Source organism: Maylandia zebra, linkage group LG22 (assembly GCF_041146795.1).
Source record: "Maylandia zebra isolate NMK-2024a linkage group LG22, Mzebra_GT3a, whole genome shotgun sequence".
In the NCBI taxonomy this organism is placed as follows: domain Eukaryota; kingdom Metazoa; phylum Chordata; class Actinopteri; order Cichliformes; family Cichlidae; genus Maylandia; species Maylandia zebra.
This window is the reverse complement of record NC_135187.1, coordinates 12,467,615-12,491,413: the sequence shown is the minus strand read 5'-3', so window position 1 is coordinate 12,491,413 and position 23,799 is coordinate 12,467,615. Positions and strand designations below refer to the sequence as shown.

Sequence of the window (23,799 nt, the reverse complement as noted above, 5' to 3'; positions counted from 1 at the left end):
GACATGCTTCTGAGACGCTCCGTGGCACATCTTGTGTAATTGAAAGCAGCTCTGTGTACTCCTGTGGTGGAGCCTGAGGTTTTCTCTCAGGGATTGCTTTCACATACGCAGACCTCACGATCAGAAACTCAACATGAACATCTAACACTGTAACAACACATACATGTCACACACAAGCACCACCACCATCAATACAATCTTTCTTCTACCACACAAGCAGGCAGAGAACAATTTTATCATCAAAGAAACAGACGCACAACTTAAATGTTTCCATTAAATCAAAAGTAGTTTATTTAACTTTGCCTTCTCTGTATAACTTTATTATAATAAGACACTTCTCTGCTTGTACATTGCTCCCTTGAACTAAAAATGGCAACATTTGTTTGTGGGAATGTAAGTTGGGGTAGACAAAAACTTAGATACATACCAATATACATACATGTGTGTATATTACGGTTCCATTAATAAAACCATAAATGCTAAAAAAAACAAACAAAAAAAAAAAAAAAAGTCTGACCCACTCCAGGTACCTCAGTAATGCTGGAAACATAATACAATCTTGAGTAATTTTTTCTCTCTTTTATCTGGAATACACTTTTGTTTTTAACATGGGTACATACAATAATGCGCACATCAACATTAAGAGTTAAGGAGGGATGAAGGACTCTTTGAGCCAGTGTTAAAGAGTATAGCTATCAATGAAGAAACCAGTAACAGGCAAGGCAAGCTGCACCCACGTGTGTTCATGCTCAGAAGTCATAGTGGAAAAATAAAATATGTCCAACTTCGCTTGCCTGCTGATGAACGTATGCTTAAATTACACAAAAGAAAACCAACTGGTGACGTTTCCCACTGCAGATTCTTAATCTGGATGAACATATACACACAGCTGAATGTATATATATGTGGATGTATTTAAGAAACAGTAGAATTGTCTTAATAATAATAATTGGTTAAATCACTCGCGGGCAAACAAGGCAGAAAAGTGCTCGCCATTCATGTTATAACCCTCTGGTCCCCCACCCTTAACCCCCCCCCCCCCTCGTTATTACACAGACACCAGAAAAAAACAAAACCAAAAACAAAACAACCAAGCACACGTACATACACGCTCACGTACACGCACACATACACAAATCATCAAATGCCCTACTCACAACATCCCAGAGACAACCTTCACACTGTTGTCAGTAAACAAACGAACCCCAACTTACAGCAGTGACAGAATTGATGAAGATGTGAAAACATGTTAGTTCACCTTTGCTGTTGTCTCCAGTCTTTCTGTCTCTCTTAAACTTGTGTTTGAGTGTGTAATCTTACATCGATCCCACATTTCCTCACTTCAGGTCAGCATTAATTGTTGCAAGTAAAATCTTGAAAACCGTGCAGCAAACTGCAGAAGGCGACGCTCGGTCACCCCCCGGTTCGGCTTTAAGTCCTGAATTTTAATTTGAGCTCCCGCTTGCTGCCGTCCAAACGAAAACAGCCTTCCCGAGTAAACACGCCTGTGAAAAATACTTCATACCTCAGACAAGGAGTCCTTCTTGGTGCGAGGAGCCTCTGCTACGACAAGCAGAGGGGTGTACAACACTTGGCCTTAGCTGTGTACTCTGGGCCCAGACAGAGTACCCCGTCCTGCTTTATCATGTGTAACTTGCCCAAGTCATTAACACAAAAGAAGAGGAAAAGAACCAGCAAAAGTGGATGTTTGTTATACTACAAGGAGTGCTTATTAGAACATACTCGATCATCTATCGAAGCATAAACAATTTCAGGAAAAGTCAAACATCTGCTTTATTCTATCATGACCTACATTTTCATTTAATTCATTCCCCCCAACTTGAAAGGAGGGAAAAACACATTTCCATTAAAATGGAAGTCACCCCGAGAAAATAATAGATATTAAAATAAAGCCATCACGCCATCGATACAGTCTTCAGGAGGGCAAACGGAACTCAAAGAAAGGGAGCTTCAAACTACTGTCTGTGGGGGGAAACTTTAGATTTTTGCAGTGTGCAGAAATTCTGCAGGTGAAGATGCTACGACGAGGCCAAAAACCTCCTCTTTAAAGAAAAAAGAAAATAACAATTATAATTATAATGAAATGTCAGAGCAGATCATTCAAAAAATAAAAACAAAATTCAAACCATCGACCTGAACAAGCAGCAGAAACATTGATATAAAGACCAATCACTGAGCAGTAGTACTTTAACAGGTCTCATCACAGTAATCGGACCAAAAAGTCAGTCAGAGGAGGAATTTGGACATTTTTAGTAAAAATTTAGTTTAATGACTTGCTTTGTTGAAGAGAGAAAACACACACGCGCGCGCGCGCGCGCGCACACACACACACACACACACCCCTAAAATTCCTCACGAGGCTGAAAAATCAGAGCTGACACGAGGCCAAACAAAAGACAGAAACAAAACGTCTTATGGTACATTGTTCTTATTAAAAGATGTAGCTGCACCCCTTTCACTTGTGAAGGAAGTGATGCACAACTGCAATACAGAAAACCACACGAGGCCAGAGTGTGACAGAAATATACACAGACACATAAATATAAAAGTTTGGCCGATCCAAATATTCATGCCAATTTAATCCCACATTTTCCTTCTGGGCTCAAGTGACCTCACATGCTCTTTGTGGGGGTTTTAAAGATGTCACATTTGTGCTTGTATGTGTGAGTGTGTGTGGAGCTCAGTGTGACTGTCTTCTGTCAAAATGAGGTGTAACCCCCCCGCCCACCAATTGAACAATCACATGCTTGTCAAATCCAACCGGGGTGAGGAAGAGTTAAAAAAAAAAGAAAAAAAGAAAGAAAAAAAAAAAAGAGAGGGTGGGGCACAAATGAACAGAGAGCAAGATGGAACAGACAGAAATTTACAAGAACGGATGGCAGATACGAGGATGATGCAAAGGTGAAAGAGGTGACTGGGTGGGGAAGGAGGGGTGAATACCATCTCCATTTACTGTACAAAGCACTAATGCCAACAGATAAGCTGTGAAATTACGATCAAAAGGGATTAAAGGCGTAACAGGGTGGGGGTTAATGTGGGTGGGGTTTAACTGAAATGTCGCATATTCCGTCACTTCCTATTTTTCGGTGAGGGCCAGTTGCCACGCTTCTCTCCCCGGTTGCCGCCTCCGCTGCCAGGTCCACCAGGGCCGCCGCCAGGTGGGCCACGGGGGCCTCTTCCCCCCCCTCCACCACCTCCAGGTCCTCCGGTGTTGACCCTCCGGTTCTGCCGCTCCATCCCAGGACGCTGACTCGAGAAGCTTCGTTTGTTAGCAGAGGGTTCTTTACCCGTCATCTCACGCTCCACGATGCTGCCGCCTCCTCCTCCTCCTCCGCCTCTTCCCATGTGGTGGTGGTGATGAGAAGCATACGACTTCCCTCCTCCTCCTCCCCCTCCCCCCTCTCTGTCTCTGAACTCTGTGAAGTCGCTGCTCTCAGAAGCTGTCTCCCACTCCTCATTGGCTTGGTCTGAGTTCTGGTTAGTGAAGTCAGGCGACTTGGCACCGTGGGGGTGCTGTGGGTGCGTGGGACCCACACTGCCCTGGTTGTAGTGGTGATGGTGGTGGCTGTTCGCATTACTGAGATGCCCGCCACTGTTGTTACTGTTGGCCGTTAATGTGGCGTTGTGGGTAGCATTCTGAGCATTTCCTGTCATGGGAGCAGAGACTGGGGCTCCGTTACCATCTTGCACAGAATTCATGGAAGGAGATGAGGGCCTTTCTCCACCAATGACCCCCACACTGCCGTTGATACGAGCAGCATTCTCCCGCTCCTTCAGTTTCCGGAAGCGGGGCGGCTTGTCCTGCTGGTGCTGGGATCGCCCATGACGACGGCGCCTAGGTGGTCGCTCAAAGCCACGATTAGAAGGAAGAGGAAGAGCATTTGGCCCTCCAGAGTTTGACACAGGTTTTGCAGAAGTTTGCTGGGTCGCAACTCCACCATTTTCAGTGGAAACCAGAGTAGCAGAGGTTGTTGTAGCAGGCAGAGACGGCTGAGGGGGGTTGGTCCCCTGACTTTGAGTTTGACTTCCATCAGCCACCTTGTCCTTCTTCTCACCAGCATTTCCTCCTCGGCCTAAGTCTTTATGCCCAGAGCTCTGTGGCGGACCTTGCTGTTTCCGGGCTGAAGCTGAAGACTTGGAGGACCCACCATGCGAGCCTGAGCTGGGCCCAACACGGTGTCCCCCAGCTGTTGCTCCCATATTGCCACTACTCCTGTAGATGTTTCCTCCTCCACCTCCGCCACCCCTGCCCCTTCTAGAGGGCACACCCCTAGGGGTGAAGACACGGGCCTGGGAGCCTCTGGGTGGAGCAGATGAAATGTTTACACTGCTAGTGGTGTTATCAGAGCCATTCTTGGTGTTCGATTTCTGGCTGTCTTCTTTGTCCGAGTGGCCGACATCGCTTGCTCCACTCTCGCTGCCCGTCTCAGAGCCTCTCTCCCTCCTCCTCTTGGGGATTTCTTCATACTCTGAGCCCTCACTGCGGGTTTCACTGCGGTTTCTGGCCCTGGCTGGGTTATGCTGGGACCGATCTTGACCATGCCTTCCACTGGCTCCTTCACCCTTGGATTCCTGATGATGGCCACCACCGGCTGTTGAGCGGTAGTCTCTTCCACTCCTGCCACCCATTCTGCCCCGGCTTCCACCTGTGGGTCCAGCACTAGCCATGTAGGTGCCCCGGTACCCACGGCCTCGCCCATAGAATTCTCCCCCTCTTCCTCTGCTGGCTCTGCCGCCTTTCTGGGGGACTCCATGGTGGTGAGAGATGTTGCCTCCCTTTTCAAAGGAACGGTCTCTGTCTCTCCTGGAGGAGGACCCTGAAAAACCTGATGAAGTAGTGTCTACATCTTTTTGACCTCTACCTGACCCTCCTCCAGCTGAGGATCGCTCTTTTCCACCATTTCTGGGTTTGGCTGTCTGGGGTGGCTCGTCCTTAGATGAAACTGATGTGTTCTGAGAGTTGGAGGAGGCATCCTGCTTCATAGAGACAGGCTGTCCACCATCTTGCTCTTTATCTTTTCCAAATCCTGTGCCTTGTTTTTCTCCTCCATCTGCATCCATTGCCTCTCTCTTGATTTCTTTCAGCACTGGCTTCTTAATGGGCCCAGCCCTCCTGTTGGCATTGCTCCCTCCTGATTGGTTGGAGGGTTTGTGGTCCAATGGAGTGTTGGAAGAGTCCTCTCCTCCACGGGAGTTGTTCCCACCTCCTGCATTGTTGCCCCTCCTTCCATGAGAGGAACCCCCAGTAGTATTGCTGCCAGGCCGTGGACCCCAGTGTGTCTCTGTCTTATGCTCCCGCCCTCCTCTTTGGTTTGATTTAGGATGAGGATGCTGCTGCTGTGGGGGCTGACTGTGGCTGCCAAGTTGAGCCAGAGGTGGGCTAGAAGTGTTGGCTGAATGGGAAGTATATGCCGGACCTGTCTTCTCTTGTTTCACATGGCCACCACCTCCAGCGTTACCACTGCTGCCTCTTTCAGCGTGACTGTGCCCGACATTGGTTTCGCTCTCTCTCTGTGATGGGTGATGGTGCGGTGCCACTTTGACATTCCCATCCTCCCTGGCGGAGGAGGAAGAGGAGGAAGAGGAGCAGGAGGATGAGAGGGAAGGTTGGTGAAGAGGAGGAGAAGAGTCAGTCTTCTTAGCTGGGGCCTCACCACCTCTGTTCTCTGGCTTATGGGGATGGAGAGGGAAGTGAGGCTGTTGAGGGTGGTGGCTGTGAGGGTGGTGGAGGTGAGAGTTGCTTTCAACAGGAGGATGATCTGGGCGCCCGCTACGATCATAGTGAGGATGTGGGGCTCCCCATATCTGGCCCTGCTGAGCTCCTCGGGCAGGCCCTTCATCCTGGTGGGGGAACCCATGTGGCTGGCTTCCCCTTTCACCCGCCCTCTGATGCTGGTGAGGAGGCATCCTTGCGCCCTGATCGGGGAAGTTGCTGTAGTTGCTCTGTCCGCCGATGTAGTGATGAGGGTGATGGCTGCCTCCCTGGTTGCCAACAGGGGGTGGGGTTTGATTGGATGTCCCAGATGCAGAGCTGGGCTGCTGAATGGGTCCCAATCCACCCTCTCGCATGCGGTGTGGAGGAGTGTCGCTCCTATGATAAAGAAAGACAGAATACAAAATAGCAACTTATTCACTCAATAAATGAAAACACAGATGATTAAAAAAAAAACAATACAAACTTACATGGACACTTTTATAATTGCTCTATATAGCAACAATCTAACAGTAAAGAAGGAGGTTTTATCTTCGATCTCACTCAAACAAAACAAAACGAGTATCCATACCTGGGCCCTTTGGCCACATCATCATCCTCCGATGCCTGCTTCTGTCTCAGGGGAGAAGTTAGCCCACGGTTTTCCCCTCCTCCAGGGAACACCTCAGGCCCCCAGGCCAGCTTAGGATCCATAGGGGGAGTCCCACGGTGAGGATGCCCTGGATGCTGTTGCTGTCTGTCAAAGGGGTCTGAACCAGACCCCCCAGAATCAGACCGCTCACGCCCAATAAGCCCTGAGTAAAATTTTAAGAAAAATATCTAAGTCAACAGCCAACATTGTGACTTCACAGTAACACAATACCACTGAACATTTTAAGCATGGCCTGTAATACTGCAATATTTCCTGATTTAATTTTATTACTTGTGTTTATGCATCCACTTACCAGAAGGATGCATGCCGGCCTGATAGTATTCCATGGGTGAAGGGCGACTCTGTATCATACGAGGGTCCATGTAGGGCATCATCATCCACCGAGGGTCAAAATTCAATGGTAAGGGTGGAGGTCGAACCATACCGCCAGGCTGATACAAGGGTCCGCCCTGTTTAGGTCCAGGTACAGGCTGGGGAGTTGAACCTGGTGAAGGACCTTGTGGAGCCTGGGTCTGTGGGGACAGCTGACTTTGTGATGCCTGGCTGTGTTGTTGCTGCTGTTGCTGTTGCCACTGCTGCTGTTGCTTTAGGAGTTGCTCCTACAGAGAAGTGAATGGAAAAATGCAATCACTCAGGTTGTTTAAAAGCACTTCCCTTTGAGGAAAAAAAAGTAAAAAGAGAAAATCACAGTGGCCCTGCTCAATCAGAATGCAACAACAACTTTTAACTGAATTTCTCTCTTACGTTTGGAAAAAAAACCAAAAACAAACCTGCTGCTGCCTCTGAAATCGAGGTGGAAGAGACTTCTGATACTTTGAGTAGCCCTGGCCAGGAGGGCCACCAGCTTGACGACCGGATCCCCCTCCGATATTTTCGACCTTTACTTGGTCGATTCCTCTTTCGCCTCCACTTCCTGTACGGATGTGAGGAGTGCTCACAGCTTCTTCCTTACTCTCTCCTAGTAAAGGTACATCCAGTGTGGGCTGCTGCGGCTGTGGTGCAGCCAACTGGGGACACTGTTGGGTATCTAAATCAAGAACAAAGTTGCAGGGTTAAATCTGTAGTTATCATGATTATTATGTGGTGTATTTACTTAAAATGCTATATTAAATAAAGAATAGAAATGTTATTTACTTGAATGCTTCTTGATGATTTTTGTCAGGATAGGTCTGTGTTTCAGGCCATTTGCATCTGAGAAACTCACCTGCACCAGAGTCATAACTGCTGTTGCTGCTGGGTCGCTGGCGGTCATTACCAGCTGGACCTGTTCCTGACGGGACAGCTAGCACTGGAGGCTCCTCAGAGTCCACGCAGGGGGAAGGAGGCTGGCTGATATTAGGGGAGGAAGCTGAAACTGATGGACTTGGGCTGCCTGCCATAGCAGCTGTTGAATTTCCATCAAGGCTAGGGGTTTTGCTGCCGCCACCACCACCAGCAGCACTTGTGTTGCTGCTCTGCTGCTGCTGCTTTTCATCCAGCCTCTTCAGCTTTTCCGCACAGGCTGCACGTCTCTCCTCCTCCATCCTGCGTTCTTCCTCTTCACGCCTGCGACGAGCTCGCTCAACAGCAGCAGAAATCTCAGAGGATGACTGCTTCCTGCGCTGACGCCACGTCTCGTCCTCATCATCCCCCTGGGCTGCATGAACCAGCAGACCAGGCTGTGTAAGAGGGTTAGGGGCTCCTGCTGCTGGTTGATGCTGGGCAGGGGCAGGTTTCCCCTGGCCAAGAGAGGCTCCCTGATTGTGGGGCCGATCCTGAGGAGTTAGAAAACACTGAATGTTTTATCATGAAGTTTTTAACCTTCCAAGTGAAATTACTGTAATCTTTTAAAAAGTAGAAATGTATGTATGAATGATAATCTCCACTGTAACAAAAACCAAAGTGAAGGGGGGGGAAAAGGGAACTTAAAACTAAAAATGACTTGGCTATAAGACCCGTAGGTGGTGGATGAGGCAATGACAGAAATGATTATTCTATGAGGCCCTGTCCTGATGTCTACCTGTCGGTAAAAGGAGTAGGGCCCTGGTCCGAGGAGCGGCCCAGGTGGGGGGGAGGGCTGCTCCTGGGGACCACCCAATCCAGGCCTGCGCCCCTGTATACAGGCAGACACAGTTAGCTAAGGTCCACCACAATGATCTACACTGATGCAAAATACAGACACTCACACATGCCTGCCCACTAAAAAAGTCTTGCCTTAACAGAATTAACTCTGTAACCTGTTTTCAATTTGAAAACTTCACAAGGCCTCAATTTAAGGTAAAACCATAGGGCCTTATCCACTGCAGGAACTCAGAGCACACATTTACAACCCCAAATCAGCCCGTTTAAGCCTGTTCCCATTGCGGTGTAGGATTCACCACAAATCTTCCTGTTCCAAAAAAACCCAAAAAAAATATCGAGGGATTCAAGAGGACAATTCTACGTTGCTTCTCTTCCTCACCTGCATAGTAGTTATAGGTAAGTTTTTTTTGGTCTGAAAACACCCCTTTAAGAGGTCCTAAAGGGATGGTTCCTAAAAGAGCCCACAGGTTCCTGCAGTGAAAAATGTCTTGTTGTTACTGCTGTTCAACACAGTACCTGATAGGCGGATGGCGCTCCCTGGCTCACCCAACCACTACCTCCCTCCTCGGCCCATCCTGGCTTGCTGGAGGGGGGTTGGGGGCCATTGTCAACATTAGAGGGAGGGGTCCTGCGGGTCTCTCCACCGCTGTCTGAGGCTCGAGAGTGAGAGGTTGCATTGGGGGCATCCTGAGACCTCTGCTGATCACTGAGGACAAGAAGGACAAAAAATGTAAGTGAATAATATCTAGAAAAACAACAACAACAACCCCCCCCCCCCCCAAGAGTACTGTAATTTATCACACATTAAATGTACTTGGTCACTCACCGCGGATCAATCTTGCTCTCGTTTCTATCCTCTTCTCCCTCTTCCTCTCCTTCATCATCGCTGAATTTCAGCTTGGCGGAGTAATCTATCTCCTCATGAGCTCCTGTTTCAGCAAAACAACAAAAAACAAAATGGAAGCCATCAGAACCATGTTTGTGCCAAACATCCACAGTGTAACATTATTCAGCAACCATCACTAATCCTTCTCCCTCCCTCCAGCAACTTAAACCATGCTGGACGGATCAGCATGAAATTTGATATGCACCAACAACAGCAATCCTCGAAAGCAGAAAAAGGAAGGCTCGGCAGAACACGCTCTGCACAGCTGAACTAAATTAACTTGCATAAGCAAGACACACAAAAACAAGTCTTTACTTAAAACACAGAAGGTTATGATTCTTGTTCTAGGTCTGTAACAACATTAAAAGTAACCAATTATTATTGTTTTAAAGCCATTTGTTAAAATTTCTGTTTCTGCATGCTTTAGAGCCCTCCTCCAAACAGAAAACATTCTGTTTTTATTATAGATAGGAACAACTTCAAAAAGAAAATAACTTCATTTAACAAAAACACTGTTTTAGTGTATATTTGGAGGTGGCTTACAAACTTAGAACCAGTTTTATGATGTTTCACCTTTGTGAATGGAATTTTATTTTATTTTATTTTTATTTTTTTTTACCTGCCCAGCCTTCGTCTCCATCGTGGTCCAGCTCATCTAGCTCCTTCAAATCGTCTTGTTTTAAAATGGAGGGTCGCTTTACCACCTCTCCACCCACATCTCGTGGACCGCCCTGTGACCTGCTCTCAGGACCAACCGGCCCACGAGAGAACCTGAAATAATGGGGGAGGTTCTTTTTTAAGGGATATGATGGAAAAAAAAAAAAAAAAAAAAAAAAAGCATGGCCCAAAAAAAGCAGCTCTTGATTACTTAGGAGTTAAACTATAGGCCATTTGACTGCACTGAAGAACATTTTCCCTCCACAGTGAAATTAAAAGTAGATGAAGTAGCATCTCAGTGAACATACCTTGGAGCTGTCCCTTCACCAGGTGGTGGGTACCTGTAGGGCCCTTGAGGCCCATAGGGGCCCGGGAAGGGCAGATAGGGAGGATACATCTAGGGAGTAATAACAGATCCAGTTCAGACACCCATTTCTTTTGTTTTTGTTTGTTTATTTATTTGGGCGAGAAGATAAAGATAAATGCTAATAAAAGAAAACTAACACTTACGAAGGGGGGTATGATCCCTCGATATTGGGGGAACCCAGGCCCCACAGGAGGCTGGGGCAAGGGCAGGGCGGGGCTGCCTGCAGGAGGGTTCCTAGGTGGCCCGTGGTTCTGTGAGTTTGGAGGGGGGACCCCTGCTGTCCCATCCATCACCAGAGCTCCACCAGTGCCACCCTCGGTTACCCCCTCCCCAGGCAGGGTGGGTGCCAGGGCTCGGCCCCCACCATCCCGCCAACTTGTAACGTCTGAGGACAGTGAAGACAGGAGAGGACGGAGTGGTTAGTATGATTTATGGACTTTTATGTAATCAGAACAAGAATGGAAAGTCATTTTTTATGATTATGAATGTGAAAAGCAATGAATATCAATACTGTCAATTAGTAAAGTTCAAAAATAAATAAATACAAATGAAAATCCTGCCCGAGGTGTTTCTCTCCAAACTACCATAGACAAATAAGTGGATGACAAATTATTAGAGACAAAGCTTGCATTACTCACTCTGGGGGCGGAGGCTTGGTCCGGGCCCATACCACTGATCTGCAGTGCCCTGTTCTTTGCCAGCTTTGTCCTGGTCGCCAGCCGCCTGCAGGGTGGGAAATTCCTCGCGAGAGAATGGCGACGGTAGGTTTGATCCCTTTCCACCTGCAAAAACATATGATGAAAAGAGGGGCTGAGTTGCAAACAAACAAACCCATTGAAGGACATGCAGCAAAAGAAGGACTCACCATCCCCTTGTGTTCCATGTGTTCCACTGGCCTGTGCCCAGGACCTTGCCCCTACGGCCTGGGTTGAAGCTGGGGCCAGAGCCTGAACACGGTGCACACACAAAGTCAAATACCATATGATACACGCCAGCTAGTAGTGCTAGATGTCTTTCGGCAACCATTACTCAGGGTATATTCTGTTTTAATGTTATGGAGATAACGTGTACCTCTGAAGCTTGCGGGGTTCTCGGGCGGGTCGGTGCAGGTGTCTGTGAAGCCACAGGCTGCTGCGACTCCGGCTGCGGTGCTGACAATGCATCGGTACTGAGAGGGAAAAAGCAGACATACAAGTCTTCAGACCGAATGCAACAAGCAATCACACAAGAATAAAACTACTTGTTACATTAACACCCAATAACTTAAAGGTGTTTGATTACAGCTTTCTTACCTCTTTGGGTCTGCTGCTTCCTGTTTGCTTGCCCATCCTGTGCCGTCTTTGGGAACGAGCGAGACGTTAGGATCGTTGCCTTTGTTCTCTGCCTTCAGACTGGGCAGGTTGGCAGGGGGTGGCATACGCCGCGCAGAGGCAACTTTACCAAGAGACTGCAGGCCATGGCGTGGGGGAACTGATATGGAAACAAGAATAGAATAGAATAGCAATAATTCTTTAATTGTCCCACAAGGGGAAATTTGGTTGTAACAGCAGGAAGTCGCTAGCACAGATGGACCACTGAAACCCTACACTGGTGAAATCCAGAGGGAGCCTGAAAACAGGGATGGCGTTCTGATTACTTTCTGGATGTAAAACTAGGGTGCTGAATCACTGAGAAGGCTAAAAACGTGGTGGTTTTAGTCTGGTGATTCTAATGAATGTGGATTTATTTATTTTTTTAAACAAACAAACAAAAAAACTCTCTTGACGTTATTAAAAACATTCAGCAAACCCACTTCAATTACAATTTTATAGAGAAGCATTAGCACATTGATGCTTACAGAACCATGGAAAAGCCTAAAAGCGAAGCCGTTCTGAATATCAATCCCTCATTTGTTTTCCTAAGGCTCAGAGCAACCACAGCAGCTTCAGGCCTTCACTATGTAAGAGGGGGCAAGTCTGTAGTCGGGGAAAGGGGACAGCTGCTTGAATCTAGAGGGCAGCCTCTGAATAAAACATAAACTGGGGTCTCAGCATAGAAGTCAAACAGCATCCACAAGTAAGCCTCTGTCTCTGGTCAGCCTCAGTGTCTCTGGAGCTCAGCTAATACATCGAGCCTCGAGAGCCATTCACCCTCCAGGACCCCCTTTTCCCTTTGTTATTTCTTTAACACGTCAGTGCAAACACTAGTCAATAACAAACAGTATAACACAGTTTCATCAAAAAACAGTGCTGACAGATAGATAGATAAACTTTGTGTATTAAAAAGCAGCGCCATTAAGGAGACCCTAAGCTAACACTTCAAAGTTGCATTAGTTGGTGCAAACACAGTACAACGAGAAAATTGTAATCACACTAATGAGCAGATCTGACTGAGATATGTTTGTTTAAGGTTCAAATGATCAGTGACAGCACAGGTTTTTACTAAACCACACCACCTGGCAGAATTTAATTAGAGCCCTTTGAAATCTGTTACAACTGCTTAGAAAGTGATGTATGTTGAGGATGTAGATAATAACAATGTTATCATCTACATATTATGATATGTTGTGATAGCCATAAGCTCTGACTTTCAGGTTTTACCAAACCAGCTAATTCAAAGAAAGCCTGGCTATGCTGAATCTGATTCATAATACACCCCCTCTGGATGTATGCTGTGAAAGCTTGTGTGTTCTGAAGATACTCACCAACAGGCTTTTGTGTTTCAAGGCTCTTTCCTTTGTATGTATCAAACAGGTTGAGAGACGCATACTTGGTTTTGCCTTCCTTCCCCTTTGCAGTTTGCCCAGAGCGATCTGACATTGCGCTGTCCGCTCATTGAGTATGGTGAGCCCTGAGACTGTAGAAGAAAGAAGAGACAAGGATAACAAGAATACACAGAAAGAGAATGAAAGTGCTGAATTTTAACTATATTTAACAAGGGATTACAGATATGATACAGTTATGTTTCTTCCAGCTGACATTAGGTATAATTGCTTTCAGATTAATAGGTGTAGCAAACCTTTCTTTTAAGATAGCTCTATGAAACAGGATATTCTGAAACACAATTACACAGCACGTAGGGATAATACACTCAGATTAGTTTATTTTTTTAATTTTTCTACGAATCAGAATAATTGGCAATTTACAGCATTTTCTGGGGCTTTTCTGGTTTAATTTTACTTCTATGTCTGAAGCAATATTCCTCCATTTTAAATTTTTTGTCAATTCAAATGACAAAAAAGATGTCAACAAAATATTTGGCAAATATCAGCATCATCTGATACCAGACTTACTGATTTTTAAACAAATTAATGAGATGCCATGTACCTACATGAGTGGCTCATATTTAACTTTTTACATTCCTTTTGCACTGGCTAAAGGAAGGTGGGAAATACAAAAAATACATTTAAAAACATTAAAACACAAGAACTCTTGTCTCATTATTAGCTGAAGTGTTATTGTAAACATCAATATTAGCCCACAATTTTTCAGCCTGTCCATCAGTAATTTAAACAAAGGATTGCAAGTTGATATATTTTAACATCTGCTACATTTACGACCGATACATCTGATTTAAAAACACTTGTTTTTATATTTTGAGGTATTCATTCAACACTTAGCAACTTAGTAAAGACTGGTGTGACTTTGACTGACCTGTCTGTAGACAGGGGGCTTATGAAGTTAAACAACTTCCCTATGACAATGTGGACAACAGTCGAGGAAACCAGCTTCGTAACATAAAAATTAACTGAAAGCTTTTGAGCATGTGTATAGGTAAGACCATAAGTTTTCTGTCACATATTGCTGAATGTCATCTAACTTGGATTTGGTGAATCAACAACATATAAAGACAAGAATCAACACAGTTTTTGGATCAGATAATGGTCCAATCCTGACTCAAAAAGCTGGACTAATATATTGGTGACCTCTGAGTGACCTATGAGACAAATATATTCAGTTCAATTCCACTTTTCTAGCAGGAGAGCTTAACACAACATGGAAGAGGCTAACAATAAAGCAACAGTGGTTTAGAGGCGTTTCACAGCTGTGACGCCAACAATTTTTCTTTGTATGTTTGCAACAGTTTTGAATTTAACCAAGAATTGTGGCCACGTGACTGGAAACGTCAGGCGACAGGAATGCCTTCACTGCCCTTTGCTTCGAAGCACTTGCAATTTTTATGATAACATAATGCAACAGTGGTTTAGAGGCGTTTCACAGAAGCACAGAGCTGCAGTGTTCATTACTTTTAACACCTAACTTCACATCACTACAAAGAAACATGAGTTTGTTCTCTGTGGCAATGGTTAAAACTAAAGGACAAATAACAGCGCAAACACATACCTTTTGGTCTACACAGTTTTAGCTCTTCCCCCTTCTGACAATACATAGACACAACATGCAGACATTGGTCTGCAAAGCTCTGCATAGGACTAACACATAGCCAGGGTCATTCCTTAATTTAATTTGTCTTAATTTGTCATCCCTCACCACGAGGTCCCATCTACAATTCAAGAGATACTATAACGTACTAACTAAGCCAGCACCTTTCATCAAGACTTAAAACTGTCTTTATCGACAGTGTCTGCAGTTGTCCATATCCACAACTGAGTACAATCCCTAGCCAGCTATCCACTATTCAAATACATTAGATAAACTGTGCATTTCTGATTTTTAATAAAGACCTTTTGGATGCATTTATTTAACAATTTGGTTCAAAAAGTCAGAAAAAACTTTATGTGTAGACTACTGTTGCCATATATATATATATATATATATATATATATATATATATATATATATTTTTTTTTTTTTTTTTTTTTTTTTTTAGGGGTGGTTCGGTTCGATACTTTGGTGTCACGGTTCGATATTTTTTCGATACAAAAAAATGTTCATGCCTTTTTAATTTGTCATTTATTAAAATTATAAATATATATTTTAACTCAAAAGTACAGTTTTTAAATTTAACCCTAACCCTTGTGCGCGTTTTTTATTTTGACAGCGAATGCGCACCTGCGGACCACTTATGTGCAGCCCTGGTTATTTAGCTCGTCATATTGCAGCCACAGAAATTCTTTTGTCCATGAAACCATAAAGCTGCACTTTCTTTTTGCCTTATAGTCTCATTTGTCATAACTTCTCCGTTTTGTGGTAAGCTTTTCTTTGGCTGTCACTTCTTCACCCCGACCTGTCTTATTTGGCTCAGCAGAACTAAAATATATATACTGCTACTTTTACACACGGACTCACATAAGCTCAGCGATTCTCTGCGCGATCAACCTCTCACATGTTTAAGCTTGCTGCGGGAGATTTCACTTGTCATGTTTGCATAGTAAGCTAACAATTAATAAGACGATGTCAGAGGAATTGGTGCACAAATTATCATCACTCACAGATCAGTGCTGTCATTGCAAAGTGAAAGCAAAAAAACAAGCGCAAATTCAAACGCGATTTCAATATGTCACATATTGACAGTGGCTCACCGATGCCAATGACATAATTACCCAGCTACATTTCTGAAAGAATGCAAAAGCATTGACATATATTTTTCCTACAATAGCCCGACGGGCAGGGCAGAGAGATTTTTGTAGCCCGACTGGAAAGATCGCTAGCTCCGGGACGTCGGGCTAGCGAGTTTGCAAGCCCTGTATCTGATTGAGGAATCACTCATCTTTGGAAAAGAGAGTTTATTACAGAGAAATGTCTCTTTCCAAAATAAAAGCTATACTATCCGCTTCTTCTGGGCTATATTCTCAGCAGCATAAGGAGAATCACGTGCTAACAGCTGTCTAAATGACTCGGCTAAAGTTAGTAGCATGCTTGTTGTTTTTGTCTTTGCACTAGGATGATGTCGGCGTAAATGTGCAGTCATATTCGTTGTGTTCCCACTAGTGCTTTCAGGTTAATCTCGTTGAAATGACCTTAACGCCACAACACGGCAAATCTCCGTTAACGAGCTACCGCCGATCGCCCCGTGCATGGGGCTAGACAGCTAACACGTTAACGAGCTAACTGCGCTAACACACTAGTTCACACCAATGTAATTAAGCATTGCATGGCACATCCAACATACTGTTTTACTTTAGTCCATGACTCGCTTACCTTCAGGGTCATACGTCACATGAAAACCAAAATAATTCCAAACGCCAGATCTGAATGAGGGTGGGGGAGGTCCATCTTGCAAGGAGAGCTTAACTTCTGTCTCGCTAGCTTGCCCTGCGCTCTTCCTCCTGACTATGCTGTCTGTGTTGAGCGCTCAGTGGATCTGCGCTCGACAGTGCAGCCTAGGCGGAGTAGTCGAACGCAGATTCACTGAGCGCTCAACACAGACAGCATCGTCAGAAGGAAAGTTGATAAAATAAATTACAAATGTTGTATTGTTCGATACATATGCGTACCGAACCGAAAGCACTGTATCGAACGGTTCAATATCGATACGAATATCGTTTCACCCCTAATAAATATATATATAAATATATATATATATATATATATATATATATATCATATTCGTTGTGTTCCCACTAGTGCTTTCAGGTTGATCTCGTTGAAATGACCTTAACGCCACAACACGGCAAATCTCCGTTAACGAGCTACCGCCGATCGCCCCGTGCATGGGGCTAGACGGCCAACACGTTAACGAGCTAACTGCGCTAACACACTAGTTCCCACCCATGTAATTGAGCATTGCATGGCACATCCAACATACTGTTTTACTTTAGTCCATGACTCGCTTACCTTCAGGGTCATACGTCACATGAAAACCAAAATAATTCCAAACGCCAGATCTGAATGTTGCAAGGAGAGCTTAACTTCTGTCTTGCTAGCTTGCCCTGCGCTCTTCCTTCTGACTATGCTGTCTGTGTTGAGCGCTCAGTGGATCTGCGCTCGACAGTGCAGCCTAGGCGGAGTAGTCGAACGCAGATTCACTGAGCGCTCAACACAGACAGCATCGTCGGAAGGAAAGTTGATAAAATAAATTACAAATGTTGTATTGTTCGATACATATGCGTACCGAACCGAAAGCACTGTATCGAACGGTTCAATATCGATACGAATATCGTTGCACCCGTAATGAATAAATAAATAAATATATATATATATATATATATATATATATATATAAAAATAAAGAGAGAAAAGACTCCAGCTTATTAACTGAACACTAGTACTGGTTTGGTACTGTATCAGCAGCAACCTGGAGCCAACATGTCAGTTCTATTTTCTATTTGTATAAATTCAGATAAGCAGATCTCTATATGCCCATATGGATACAGTTTAATGGGAGCATATGACTGCACCATTTATAATACAGCAATAACACCAGCATAATTTTTTATGTGCTATAAAAATGTCATACCATATATAGCAACATTATACGTTTATGATCTGTAGTGCACACAATAAGACAAGCCTGTCATGTCTGATAGCAAGAGCTGCGTAGTACCTAAGAAGCCCCTCCCAAAGTAGTGCTCTGTAAAATATGCAAGAAAACTGTTCCTGTTGAGTGTAGAAAAAAAAAAAAACTTGTTACAGTGCTTGAAGCAAAAACAGATGATCAAGTACAACCAGCTAATAAAGGAGGAGATACTAGGAGCTAGTGATGTGCGACTCAAATGTAAACAAATGGCTCCACTGAGCAATTTGCTAACTGCACTCCATGTGACAGGAAGAGCAAATGGTGGATGGAAATTACTGATGTGGTTACAAGGTGGTGAAGCAGGGCTATGAGCAGGTGGTTAAAATGCACAACCCAAAGCACAACACCCCAAGAAATATGCGACAATACCATGAATCTCCGGAAGACTTAAGGTTAAGTTACTTTATTTACTGTTGTTCTAAAGTGTTAACCAGTTATTTTATACTCCTTAAACATTCCAGGAAAAACAAAACCTAGGCTATTTTTGTGCTACGTTTGACTTATGCTGTGTCACTACTATTGCACCACAATGCTGCTGCTGTCATCTTGCTTCAATTGATTCAAACATCAAATCGAGAAGTGTGTCATCAAATACAGCAACTCAATGGAAAAGGATGGATAATGCCAAACTGCTAATTTTCTTAAAATATCATGACATTTTAGGGCTATACTGTTCAACCCTAGTTAGCAGACGTTCACTGCTTATCAGATGAACATTATTTCAAAAAAAAGGTGGGGAAAAAGCAGAACCATGGTTTCTATGGAAACACATTATAAATGATATTCTTCATGCCTTGAGACAGAGGGTTCGGCTCCATGGCAACTGCCAGGCCTTTAGCTTGAACTCATTTTACTGCACATCAATAAAAGACAGGGCACTGACATCTGTCCAATTCACAGTGATTTGGCTGCATCCATCAGGTTAAACTGCTGCCACCACCTCCTACTCCCATTAGGCACAATGACTGCGAACACACGGGTCTCTAAGATCGTGAAGACTTTGTCACATCGTCATATCATTTCATTCACTTGGCTTCAATAAAAAAAATTAATACTGACGTGAGAAAGCCAATCTAAATTGTCTGTGTTTAGAAAACAGTGATTATAGAGATATAGGTCTGTGCTACAGTGACTCAAGCATTAAATAACTGAAAGGTGGGAAGACGTCTCATTAGATGGCTGCATAACACAAACAGCAACACATTCCCAAGATATGCTTGAAGACTCAAATATGCAGCCTTCTACTGCGCACTGACGATCATCAAAGGAGCAAAATGTACGATTTTTGCTTTTACACACATCACTTTTAAAAAAACAAAAACAAATAACCCTTCGTTCATTACTTTTTAAAAAAGGTTGCACACGGTAACTACGAAGCTGCGGCAGCCTCAATAACCAGATGAGATTAGAAAATTAGGTCGTGGGATGGCTGGTCAGTTAGATGTTGGATTAACTGGAGCCCTAAGTGCAGCAACGTATACCACAAAGAGGCCCCGTGAAGCTAAAGGCTAACCGTCAACACCAACTACGACGGGCAAAAATCAGCTAGTAGCTCCAGGAATCATTGCCTTGTACATATATATGCAAAACAGAAACATCCGGAGCGGTGATGTTTTTCTTATTATTTTTTTCCTCCTGTGGTGCTAACCAGCTCGATGCTAACAGAGGCCCTCGGTGATCTCGTTGGGAGGGGGACTGCGTTGATGTTTCATAATGTATTTTCAACACCTCGCAGCTATCACTTAGCTCACCGCTTGTCAGCTCCATGCTTTGAATCACACAGTGACATTACGACTGCTCGTCCTTACCAAACTGTTATGCTTACTTACAGTTAGTGGGAGGCCCGGGGTAACGCAGAAAAAAAACACAGATTTTTATTAGATGAACAAAACAAAATGGCGGTGTAGATGGGCCCTGTGCATACTAACCCAGGCCGGTTGGGTAGCATTAGAGAGCTGGCTTGTGTAGGTACATACTACTTAAAATACACTACACTATACAACTTAACTGTGCTGGAAAAAACAACCACTGACAAATCATCAATACTGAGCAACGGGAGCATCTTTTAATCGGACACCCTCCGAGCTAAAGCTGAAGCCTCGCTAACGTTTATCCGTTAGCACTAGCCACGAAAAAAAACATCTAATAGTAAACAGATATTTCATCAGCACACAAACGTCCCAGAGACCTTTACTAAAAGGTAAATAAATGTGTGTTTACACACTAAAAAAAACAAGTGGCTAAATTCAGAAGCTAGCGAATACTAGTCAACCACTTAGCCAAGCTAGGCTAATGAGCTAGACAGCCACCTAACGTTAGCTATGCCTTTACAAAAATAAAAATAACCTCGATCCTTAACCAAAAACACCCTCACAGATGCGCCGAGCCATTGCCCAGAGGTAAGAGTAACAATGTCTCTTCGGTACAATGTAACTGCCCAATGTCCGCATGGAAACATGCACAATTTTCCCAACCACTGACCTGGTCTTGTCCCGACTTGTCTCGAGGTTGTATCGCTGAGTGAGGTTAGCTTATGCTATCACGTATAGCCTCTTTCCAGCAAGTGACCCAGCTAGCTAAGCAACGTTATCCTCTCGCATAGTCAAACCAACACACTCTGGCTTTGCTCTAACTTTGATACCAGCGGCAACGTATGGATAAAGAAGATATTCGGCTTACTTGTGCTCCTTTTCTTTTTTTTGTAACTCCCAAAAATAAATGAAAAGGGGGTAAAAGAAAATGGTTAATGCTGGGCTCGATCCGTCGCCTAAAGAGCCGTCAACGGCTACTGAGCCGTTTGGGACCTCTACAGTAAAATAAATAAGCCACTCTTATGTTTTTTAAAGTGCAAGTGAAGCCTCTCCGAAAGAAATGTGAATATTGCAAAGTTAATACCAAAAATATCTAGCAAATTTATCCATGAAAAGTTAAACAATTAATTTTACAATAGAAATCTGAAATTTCACGTTTTCAATATGTAGATGGTGCATTATCTTTTTTAATATATGTTAATTGTAATACATTTATAAACAGAAATCTAAAAATTTGATTACAAACATTTGACATTTTTTATATGTTACGATTTCTGTATTTATCACTTCATAAATAAATAAATAATAATAATAATAGAAAATAAAAATGCTAAAAGACACAAAATTAAAACTTTTCCACCTCTGTGCAAAGACTTTGAGCCATGTTTCTTTATATTACCTTTGAAGGAGCCAGTCCTTGTTTTTTAAAGTGGTCTTGAACTATACTTCTCCAGTCTTTCTGAACATCTTTCAAAGTTTTCCTTTGGCCATTGGCTGCTTTTTCACTCATTTTCAGTCCAGTCTTTGTACCTGACCATTTTCAGAGGAATGTTTGTTTGTTTGTTTGTTTGTTTGTTAAGCACTTATCAGTCATGGATTGACCTCAATGTTATTGATCATCCTGACAGAAAATACAATAAAAGGCAGGCACTGACCTTTGAGAAGACTGGAAAGCCATTCCTGAAGACTACATAAAGAAATGAGAAGAAATGAGGACTGGCTCCAGACTTTTGGTTGTACTATAGATGGATAGATAATTTGCAGTGTGAAATTCCAGTCATGCCTGTGGAGCCACTTATTTTTTTAGAACAAAAAGATTGCCAGTAAAAGTCTACAGCTGATTACTTACACCGAGATGTCTTTTTTTTGTAAGTTTTATAAAATGTTATGATTTAATTTTCCATATATGCACTAATTTGCATGAATATTGACTATAAGTGTATGAAATAAAGACCTATATGTGTATTTGAATTTACTTTTTCCAAGCGTAAACAAAAACATGTCAGAAAAATTGACGTTGGCGTGACATTTGCAACATATTTTTTTTACCTCATGACTCAATTGTGACTTTCAAAAGGCGATTCATAATTAATCTATTTTTTTTAAACTACATTCTATTAAAATGCAAAATATGTTAACCTGTTGATATGCCTAACTGCTGATCATTGTCATCTTGGTGGCTGTTTATGTTCCCCCCTCTGCTAACCCCACAGCTGCATGTGACACTATCCACTCTGCCATAGCTCGGCTACAGACTCAGCACCCGAGTGCCTTTATTGTGATCTCGGGTGACTTCAACCATGTATCACTGGACAATACACTACCAACATTCAAACAATATGTGGACTGTCCCACCAGGGGAGAGAAAACTTTAGACTTACTGTATGCTAACGTCAAGGATGCATACAGCTCCTCCTCCCTCCCCCCACTTGGTAGGTCAGATCATAACCTGATTCACCTCACCCCCCGCTATGTGCCAATTGTGAGGAGGGAACCTGTGACCACCAGGACTGTTAGGAGGTGGTCAGAGGAGGCAATAGCGGAACTACAGGGCTGTTTCGAGGTGACCGACTGGGAAACACTCTGTGAGCCTCACGCCGAGGACATCAATGGGCTTACTGAGTGTATCACAGGCTACATAACTTTCTGCACCGACTCCATTGTTCCAGCAGAACAGCATGAGAGAGGTGTGGAGGGGCATGAAGACCATCACTGGATTCAGGCCAACCAACAGCAGGGGAGCTGAGGGAGGTGAGAATAGAGCCGACGAGTTGAATCTGTTTTTCAATAGATTCGACACCACAGTGTCTGCTCCCACCCCCACAACCTCACCTGCAGTCAGCCTGGAATCCAGAGCCACACCACTGTGCCAGCCTCTCTCTTCACATGTTGCCTCCTGTGAGATTCCTGACACCCCTCCCCCACCCATCACCTTCACTCAATACCAGGTTGAGATGCAAATGAGGAGACTTCACTCAGGCAAGTCTGCTGGACCAGACGGAGTGAGTCCCCTTGTCCTCAAGACCTGTGCCCCCCAGCTGTGTGGAGTCTTTCATAAACTGTTTATGCTGAGTCTGAGTCTGCAGAGGGTCCCGGTGATGTGGAAGACATCATGCCTCGTCCCTGTACCAAAGACGCCACGTCCCAGTGGCCCCCAGGATTACAGGCCCGTGGCACTGACCTCCCACATCATGAAGACCCTGGAAAGGCTCATCCTGGACCAGCTACGACCCATAGTAAGACCACATCTGGATCCCCTTCAGTTCGCTTATCAGCCTCATCTCGGAACAGAGGACGCCATCATCTACCTGCTCAATCGTGTCTACACCCATCTGGACCAGCCGGCGAGCACTGTGAGGGTCATGTTTTTTGACTTTTCCAGTGCTTTCAACACCATCAGGCCGACCCTCCTGGGTGATAAGTTAGCAGCGATGCAGGTGGATGCTTCTCTGGTGTCCTGGATTGTTGATTATCTGACAGGAAGACCACAATATGTACGTCTCCCACAGTGTGTGTCTGACAAGGTGATCAGCAACACAGGGGCACCACAGGGGACTGTCCTCTCCCCCTTCCTCTTCACCCTCTACACCACAGACTTCAGCCACTGCACAGAGACCTGCCATCTTCAGAAGTTTTCTGATGACTCTGCGGTGGTTGGATGCATCAGCAGGGATGATGAGACAGAGTACCGGGCTGTGGTCGACTCCTTTGTCACGTGGTGTGAGCAGAATCATCTGCAGCTCAACGTGGCAAAGACCAAGGAACTGATCGTGGACTTCAGGAAGACCAGGAAACACTTGACCCCTGTTTCAATCCAGGGGGTCAGTGTTGACATTGTGGAGGACTATAAATACCTTGGAGTACACATTGACAATAAACTGGACTGGGCTAAAAACACCACAGCACTTTACAGGAAGGGCCAGAGTCGTCTCTATTTTTTGAGGCGACTGAGGTCCTTCAACATCTGCCAGAAAATGCTGAGGATTTTCTATGAGTCTGTTGTGGCCAGTGCGATCCTCTATGCTGTTGCATGCTGGGGGAGCAGGCTGAGGGTCGCAGATGCCAACAGACTTAATAAACTGATCTGTAAGGCCAGCAATGTTGTGGGGATGGAGCTGGACTCCCTCAAGGTGGTGTCGGAGAGGCGGATGCTGTCCAAGATAAAGACAATGTTGGATAACACCTCCCACCCACTCCATGACATGTTGGTCAGTCACAGGAGCTCGTTCAGTG

General features: G+C 44.4%; 1 protein-coding gene across 3 annotated transcripts; it reads right to left on the bottom strand.

Moving 5' to 3' along the window:
- Window positions 1-267: 267 nt before the first annotated feature.
- prrc2a (proline-rich coiled-coil 2A) lies at window positions 268-20,573 on the bottom strand. 3 transcript variants are annotated; one of them, XM_004548975.3, is made up of 17 exons: window positions 20,435-20,573; window positions 13,041-13,192; window positions 11,650-11,827; window positions 11,429-11,525; window positions 11,223-11,304; window positions 10,996-11,139; window positions 10,501-10,742; window positions 10,299-10,387; window positions 9,953-10,104; window positions 9,274-9,376; window positions 8,964-9,153; window positions 8,386-8,478; window positions 7,591-8,140; window positions 7,157-7,413; window positions 6,679-6,985; window positions 6,306-6,528; window positions 268-6,112 (listed from the first exon to the last, which is right to left on the bottom strand). In XM_004548975.3, the coding sequence occupies exons 2-17, from the start codon at window positions 13,153-13,155 to the stop codon at window positions 3,091-3,093; spliced, it is 5,844 nt and encodes a 1,947-aa protein (XP_004549032.1). In that variant the 5' UTR covers window positions 13,156-13,192; window positions 20,435-20,573; the 3' UTR covers window positions 268-3,090. The 3 variants fall into 3 exon arrangements, with proteins under 3 accessions (XP_004549032.1, XP_004549033.1, XP_004549034.1); XM_004548976.5 differs by lacking the exon at window positions 20,435-20,573 and adding an exon at window positions 20,237-20,394; XM_004548977.3 differs by lacking the exon at window positions 8,386-8,478.
- Between the last annotated feature and the right edge of the window lie 3,226 nt (window positions 20,574-23,799).